We start from the raw sequence: 8,550 nt of genomic DNA on the forward strand, positions 1-8,550 counted from the left end.
TGAGCTGCCCACGGAGGGCACAGAGGGGACACACACAGGGTCTTTATGCACTCTCACAAAGCGCTACACAAGGGGCACAAAGCAGGGGACGAGGACGGGGCTGTCACACCAGCAAGGGCTCTCCATCCCCCAGCACCTCCTGGGCAGGCAAGGCTGGGCAGTTCATGGTGGCCAGTGAGGCCAGCTGCTTACCTGTCCATCTACAGCACGTGCAGTGATGCCACCCAACCCTTCACAGAGCCATTAGGGCAGGAAAAGCCCTCTAAGAGCATCCAGCCCAACCACCAACCCAGCACTGCCAGGTCCACCACTGAGCCATGGCCCCAGGTGCCACATCTACACAGGTTCCTCCTCATCCAGCATCCCTCTGGTCCAACCTCACTGCTCTTAGGAGATGCTGAAGCACACAGAGACCTTCATCCTTAAGGGCCAGAAGTTCCTTGCAGAGGCCAGTCAGACCCTGCTGGCTTCAGGAACTTGAATAAAGGTGGCACAGCAGCATGGCAGAGAGAGGGAACTCAGACCCACAGCACCAGGCTGCTGAGGCACCAAAGGCACAGAGCACAGGGGCTCCCTGGACCTCTCTCCAGCAGTGGGGTGCCCTTCAGCCTGCTCAGGCTATGCTCCCCTCTAAGCTCCACATCACTGTGCACAGAAAGCCAAGCACCACCCAGACAATGTTTTTAAGGCAAAGAACTGGCAGCCTGTTGCAGAGTTCAGCAGAGGTCAGAAGTCCTGACAGATCCTGGAGCAGCAGCTGCTCCACACCACCTCTGACAGTGATGGCAAAGCTCCAAAATGAGCACCACCAACTGAGGAATGATGGCAGGGGCTGTGCCCAGAGCCCTCTCCTCCTGGCACTCTGCAGCTTTAGCCCACCTGCAGATGAGCCAGCTGACCTGTGTCCCTTCCTGCCCTGCCCACCATGCACCAGGAGCTTCCCAAGCTGCAGCCACAGGAGCTGTGCTCTTCCCAACACTGTCAGCCATGGAGCCAGGTCCCCCATCCTCACCCACCCCTCCCTGGGACAAATACACATCTCCTTTCTGCACAACCCACCAGGAGCAGAGAAAGGAGCACAGATCCTCTATAGCTGGTGTCCATGGAGACAGACCTCTGCAAGACATGGCCATCCACACAGACATGCCCCGAGCCCAAAACCTCCATATGTTGTCTTTTATGCATTTATTTTCTTTTAAACTTCCTGTGTTAACTGATTCTTCATTAAAGTCTTGCATTCTTACTGTGGATGTTCACCTGTTCTGAAATGGATAACAACCCAGAATCATTCCTACTTAGACAATTAACGTGTATCCAGGGTGGTCTAGAACTCCCTGGTGGTCTCCAGCTCCCCAGAAACACAAGAACATCCATTACTGCCCCATGAACACAGCAATCTTTGACCTGTAAGTCCCCAGACACCATTTGGTGCAGATGCTGTTGCATGGGAAGGAACATCTCACCTCCTGACAGCTGGCCACCCCCTCACAGTGCAAGCTGGGGCCAAACCAGAACCACCACCAAAAGCAAAACCCAACTTAGTGCTCCCTATGCTGGCATGGCTTGTCTTCATGGGGAGAGCTGGATCAGTCCCTGCCCACGGCTGACACTACCCTGCACTGAAAGTGATGAGCTCAGCTCCAGATTACTTCACCCCCTGCTTCCCACCATGGCCATGTTGACCTCAAGGGGATGAGCCAGGAAGGGAATTCCTTGGTGCATTTGCCACATGGAGCTGTCACACACCTGGCTTTTCCCAGGCATCCTCTTTCTGCCCAGAAAGCACATCCAGATAAAAACAGGGAAGCTGGCCAAGAACCCAGTAGTGCTGGCCATCGATCCCATGGTTTGCCTTGCCTGCCTAGAAACCCAGGCACTATTTGTGTACACAGGCTGGCATTTCCAGCTGGAGCCCCACAGCCCTGTCCAGGAAGTGCTAAAGCAAAGCTCTGCTCCCCAGCCCTGCAAGCTCAGGGTGACACCAGGGCAGGGGACTGAGGACAGGGTGAGGTGCTCTGGTGAGAGAGGACGCCATGGGAAAGCATCTGGCATCAGAGAGATGGGGCTGAAGATAAAGCAGCTCTTCAGCCTGATGTCCTCTGTGTCCAGCAAGGCCCACCTGGCCCCCTGGGAGGGTCACACATAGCGTGGGGACACCATTGGGAGGCACACGTGGGGAACCCAGAGCCCAAAGCCACCAGCCAGACACCTTGCCTGCGCCACAGTAGAGAAGCCCCAAGGAATTTTCCTCTGTGACATTAAAAGAAACATAATCATCTTGGTCCCTGCTTTCACTGCTCTTGGATGTCTGCACAGCACAAGAATTCTTTGCAGCCATGGCTTTTTCATTGTCAGGCCCACAGTTCTGGCATAGAAGCTGAAGTTCTCTAGATTTCCCCCAGAGGTTACAGTGACACACCTCGGTCTGTCCCCAGGAACAACCACCCCTGCAGACACCAGAGGGGACCTCTGTCCCCCATGGGCACACGTGGTCTGTGGGCTCTGTCTCAGACCAGAATCTCCCCAGCAAAACCAACGTTTGCTCAGCCTGAGTTTAAGAACAACTTAAGCCCAGGGTCAATAGAATGCTGCTCTCTCCTCCCTCTCACACTGCCTCATCGCTCCCAGAGGCCATTCTGGGAAAGAGATGGGGGAGCTCCACATGCTCATGATGCTAAAGGCTCCCTCCAGACCTGCCTGCACACACCACAGGGCAGAAGGTAGAGGACTCAAAGGGTCTCAGGGCAAACCAAAGCCCCAAACTGGCATTTTGTGGACCTGCCACAGAGATGTGGCCACCATCTCCATGCCCTTTCCTCATCTAAGCCCCTGGTACTAACAGCATCCCACCTTTCCATCCTGGGCCAGCAGCACTTGCCAGAAGGGATGACAATCCCTCCCTGGCCTTGCTGGGCCTCAGTCACATCCTCCAGCATGGCGAAGGCCAGTGCCATGGGCAGCATCACCCCTCCCACCCCTTGGCCTTCGTGCACATCCCCTCTTCCTCATGTGCCCCACAGTAAAGAGACCCTGTCCTCCTGCTGGAGCACACGGGGGTAGGAAAGATAATTTAAGAAAACCTGGGAAACCAACACTAAGTTTAAGAGTGCAAAGCATGCCAGATCTCACCCCCTTCCCACCTTACACCCAAGCATAAGAAACCTGGTTTTACACTCAGGTTTCTCACGCATCCTTTCCTCTGTCCTCCTTGTCCCCATCCAGCACAGGAAGCCGGGGCTCACCTGACCCTGTGCCATCACCCTCGCAGGGCAACGGGGAAGAGAACGGAACCACAGCACAACATTTTGGGCTGGTTTTCCTACTGCTTAACCTTTTCCGTTTGCTCTCATCTGTTGCTCCGAGGTGCAACCGCAAAAGGGCTCACACCAACCCTGCCTCCTCTGAGGCTCCCTACAGCCCTTAGGTGCTGCTCGCCAAGGCACCACCCGGGAAAACACCTCGTTTATCCCGGGGGAAGTTTGGTGCCGAGCAGGGATGCGGAAAGTTGGGAGGCGGCGCTGGGCGGGGGCAGCGGCGGTACTGGCCCGCGCATCCCCCGAGCACGGAGCGGCCCCGCGCTGGGACCCGCACCCCTCTCCGCCCCCGCGGCTGCCCGCGGGGAGATGCCGGGCACGGCGAGCCTGGGGGTTCATTATTTCTCATTTTCTTCCTCCTCTCCTCGCCAGCGAGCCCCGGCGCTCTCCGAACGGCGGCTCCGGGTGGGCTCCGGCCCCGCCGCCCCGCCCGGGGCAGCGCAGCCCCTCCGCGCCCCTTCCCTCGCACTCACCGGCGCCCTCGACCTTCTCGGAGCCGCGGCTCCAGGTGACCTGCCGCGTCTCCAGCTTCACCTGGAAAGTTTTCCGCTCGGGTCGCTGCGACTTTTTGGAGTAGAAGAGGGTCATGACGGTGCCCACCTCCAGGCTGCGGCAGAGCTGCGCCGCCTCCGCCTCGCTGGGCGCCCCGGGGCCGGAGCCCGGCCCGGCCGCCATCGGCGCGGCGAACAAAGGGGAGCGGGAGCGCCCGAGCCCCGCCGCGCCCCGCGCCGCCGCCGCGGGAGGGGAGCCGAGCAGGAGGAGGAGGAGGAGGAGGAGCGAGGAAGGAGGAGGGAGGGGAAGGGGAGGAGCGGAGCGGAGCGCTGCCGGCTCTGGGGGCGGGCGCGCAGCGCGGCGCGGGGGGTCCGCGGGGGGGACCCGCACCCGGTGCTGGGGCTCGGGGTCCGCGGGGGGACCCGGACCCGGTGCTGGGGCTCGGGGTCCGCGGGGGGACCCGGACCCGGTGCTGGGGCTCGCGGTGGGACACGTGCTGGGGCTGGGGGGGACCCGGTGCTGGGGCTGGGGGACTCGGGGCCCGGTGCTGGGGCTCGGGGTCCGCGGGGGGACATGGGCCCGGTGCTGGGGCTCGGGGGGACCCGGACCCGGTGCTGGGGCTCGGGGTCCGCGGGGGGACATGGGCCCGGTGCTGGGGCTCGGGGGGACCCGCACCCGGTGCTGGGGCTCGGGGTCCGCGGGGGGACATGGGCCCGGTGCTGGGGCTGGGGGGACTCGGACCCGGTGCTGGGGCTCGGGGGGACACGCACCCGGTGCTGCCCGCCCAGGGGCTCGGGGATCGGAGCATCTCCGCCCAGCGGGGCAGGAGGGCAGCGGGACCCCAAGGATGGTGCGGGATGGCAGTGCCACAGACCACCCAGCACGCCTGGGAACCGCGCCGCCCTCCGCACCGCGGCACGCCTGGGGGACCGGGGGACTCTGCACCCCACGGCACACCTGGGGGACCGGGGGACTCCGCACCCCACGGCACACCTGCGGGAGCACCCTGCACCCCGCAGGTCCCCCGTAGGTCACACAGCCCACAGGATACCTTAGGGCTCCGGCATCCACAGCCAGGTTTGTGTGGGATCCTGGCGTGGCGCATGTGGGGTCCCCACATTGCATCCCACGGTGGCTTTGCCTGAGGAGAGACCCCTCCTTGTGGCTGGCACCATGGTGTGGGTTCTTGATGAAGGCGGGTCTGCGTTTGCTGTAGTTTCCTCCACACAGATCCCAGCCGGATCCATGGCATGGGAAGCAGGACGGGGCTTGCCGGGTGGCCTGTGGCATCCTGCCCCTGGGCGACCTGTAGGGAGCCGGGGGTCGCTGGGCACTCTCCAGCTGCTCTCCGGCCCCACAGAAAACCAGGGCTAGAGACCACACAAAAGCAGGGTTAGCGAGGGGATAAGTGACTGAATTGGGAAGCGTTTCAGTGCAGCTTGCTCCATTCATGTGGCTAAAGCCTGTGATTTCCCTTTCTGTGTGCCACTGACCTTCTTCCCCACGCCCTCCTTTCCATCAGGGCACCCCATGGCACACTGGGTGTTCAGGCTGTCCCATTTATATGTATGAATGTATAAATATGAGTTAATGCTTGGACCTTATGATCTTAGAGGACTTTTCCAACTTTAATGATCCTATGATTTTTTCTTTTTTCCAAACGTCATGATTCTGTGAATACACACACGTGTCCACAGGCCCATGGCAAGGCAGCCTGTGCTCAGCAGCCCTTATCTCACCCCCTCCAGCTCACAGCTGGGACTGGGAGGGGCATCATCTTCTAAGTGAGGGGCCCATCCCTGAGTGCATCCCACATGTGAGCAGCTCTCTCTGTCCTGCTGCTCCACCTTCCTCCACAGGGACATTCCCCAGCACACACATGTGCACACACAGCAGGAGCCCTATAAGTTCGTTTAGGATCGTACCTGGCATCTGGGCATCAAACAGACAAGGTGAGAGCCTAAAGCTGCCCTGATAGAAACAGTAAGGATGCAGGGGATGTGTTCAGCTGAGCCAGAGCTACTGCAGGCTGTGCTTGGTGCTGGCACAGCATTCTGGGCCTCCTTCTCTCCGGGGTGAGCAGGGGAGGTGGCTCTGCTTGGGACCGGCAGGAAGCAGCCGGCTCCCAGTGGTCTTAAAATAGCTGAGCATTATGGGCACACCCTTGTTTTTGAGGGCAAAACCTGAGAAGGGAGTGTGGCCATGGAAGAAGCAGAAAAGGTAACTGCCTTGTTCCCAAACACTGCCTGTTCCTGCCGATGGAGAGCACCCGGCAAGGTGTGTCCTCAGCTCGGAGCGTGGGGTGGCTGAGGCCAGCACGTGGAGGATGTGGTTTACAATGAGCTGTTTGCGATGGATATTTTTTATTTTCTAAGTTTGAGTGATCATTTTTTAGCTTTGCGTTAGCTCTCTGTGTGTAAGATGCTGCATGCCAAGGAATTCTGCTGTTTAATTGGACAGCACAGGAAATTTGACAGCCTTTGTGTGCCTGCCGCCTGACAGCCCCATTTGGTGGTCCCAGCTCCTGTACTAGCCAGGCTGTGAACAATCACCCCCACCCCTCAGGGCAGCAAAAACTTCCATTATATTCCCGTTTTGCTTTTGAAGAAATCCCCTGGACTGTGTTCATCATGTGGCTGTGGAAGCCTGCGGGTTCTGCAATCTCCCCTTGCAAACACCTCAGGAAAAGGGGGATTTTCCCCTCGGAGTGGCCCCAGCACCTCCCCCTTCAGAGTTCCGAAGCACGGGATGCCATCCCCCATATCCTGCAGGATTCGTGGAGCAGCTGCATCCTCCCACCAGGAACAGGCCAATGGCCAGGTGACCTCTGGCTTTAGGACAGCCCCAGGCGTGCTCAAGGCCTGGAGAACAAAATCCAGGGACACAGCGCTCTGAGCCCACCCCACAGGCAAGTGCAGGGGGTCTCTGCAGCCCAGCATCCCTCTGAGCAGTGTCTGGGAAGGGATGCCTCCCTCTCCTGCCCCGGGGACAGAGGAGGTGCTGGACACTCAAACAAAGTGCCGCAGTCCCTGGGAGAGATGCTCCTCTCGGGGTTATTTAGTCATTCCTGCCTGCTGTGCGCTAGGTAAAGACAACACCAGCTGAGAAAATCGCCACGGGGGAAGAGCTTCCGCGGTGCTGCGGGGAGCAGGATGTGGAGGGCGCTGGGGGCAGGCGGTGCGGAGCTGCCCGGGCCGGTGTTGGCAGACACAGCGCAGTGTTGTGCCGGGATGGGCAGCAGAGCCGCCCGGGGCTGCGCAGCCGCTGCGGATGCTGGCGCGGTGCCGCACGCTCCCCGCGGGGCTGGGCACAGCCGTGCCCGCAGCTGCCTCCCGCACAGCCCCTGCCCCTTGCAGGCACTGCATTGTTCCCTCTGGGTGACAACCAGCAGCCTGCGAGAAACCCGCTGCAGCTCCGGGCTCCCTGTCCCCGCTCCCCAGTGTTGCACAGGGAGCACACACTTTTTTAATATCGCATTCACCTGGTTTCAATTTTCAACCCTGGAATCCTTAAGACTTCAAGGGGGATGGGGCTGCATCCTGCAGGGTTTTGCACCTCCCCTTGGCCGCCAGGCTTGTGCTGCGCAAGATCCAGTTCAAAGCTACGTTTGTGCCCTCTGCACCGTCATGTCACTGGTGCCTCAGTTTCCCCGGCTGCCACACACAGGCCCTGCTGCGGGGGTGGTGGCACTGGGGCAGGCGAGCACAGGCGCTGCAGCAGCGGAGGGATGCAAGACAGGATGTGGCACGTTTGTGGCCATTTCTCTGTTTGCACGGTGAGTCAGTGGGGTCTGGGAATTCTCCATGGAAAGCGTGGGGTGTGTGGTCCTCACCCTGCTGTGCCACAGGCAAAACCACCGATTAAACCCTCCTCAGCCCCCTTGCCCAGGACAGAGCCCATGCTCCCCAGTGCTGGGAGGGAGCTGGGTGGGTTTTGCACCAACATCCTTCTCCCTCCTGCTGACAGAGAGGCACAACACGCTCCAGCCTTGGATATCAGCCTGGCCCTGCACTTCAGGCAGACACAGATCTCCCAGCCTGGCCAGAGCACCCCACCATGCCCAGGGAGAAGGTGGATCTCCCAGCAGCAATGCTGGGGTGGGGGAACCCCTCTGTGAGAGAATATCCCTTCCCACTGCATTCCACAATTCCCTGCTCAGTGGTGTAAGATACTGGAATTTGTAAGATATGGGATAATTGGGCCAGGTCTGCAGGCGGGAAGGAGGGCTGTATAAATAGAAATGGTATTTTTACAGGCTGCATTGTTCAGGCACGGGCAGGCTGGGAGCACAATGAGCCCCTTTCCCTCTCTGGCATTTTCACTGCTGCACCTTGGAAAGGCCCCAGAGAGCAAACGGCAGCTCCTGCCAAACTCCAAGTTTGTGCAGCCACAACAAAGTGCCTGGAAGATCGCAGGGAGCAGCAGGAAGCCCTGCTCAGGGCTGGCTGCCCTGCTCAGCTGGCTGAGCCTGACCCCACAGCCACCCTCGGGGTCTGGGAGCCCTCTCCAGCTCTGGGGTCACAGGGAGGTGCTTGCAGAGGAGCCAGGGCTGTGTCTGCTCCACAATCCCCAAGAACACCAGGAATCCCAAGGCTCCCAATCCCAAGGAGGAGAATGCATCCATCAGCTCATCACCTGTCCTTGCCTTCACCTTTGGCATCATCACCCTTGCCCTTGTCATCCCCTTGCCTCCTGCCCTTCCCAGCCACGAAGGGGAAGGAGCTGCTCCATCCCTCCACCCTGC

The 8,550-nt window shown here is 60.0% G+C and overlaps 1 protein-coding gene across 2 annotated transcripts in view; it reads right to left on the minus strand.

Moving 5' to 3' along the window:
- The window catches only part of PLCG1 (phospholipase C gamma 1), a 45,587-nt gene extending 41,542 nt beyond the window's left edge, over window positions 1-4,045 (minus strand). For both annotated transcript variants that reach the window (XM_030963035.1, XM_030963036.1), the window contains exon 1: window positions 3,788-4,045. In XM_030963035.1, coding sequence (XP_030818895.1) covers window positions 3,788-3,989 — 202 coding nt within the window. In that variant the 5' untranslated portion in view covers window positions 3,990-4,045. The remainder of the gene's footprint in view (window positions 1-3,787) is intronic.
- Between the last annotated feature and the right edge of the window lie 4,505 nt (window positions 4,046-8,550).

Source organism: Camarhynchus parvulus, chromosome 20 (assembly GCF_901933205.1).
Source record: "Camarhynchus parvulus chromosome 20, STF_HiC, whole genome shotgun sequence".
Taxonomy (NCBI): Eukaryota; Metazoa; Chordata; class Aves; order Passeriformes; family Thraupidae; genus Camarhynchus; species Camarhynchus parvulus.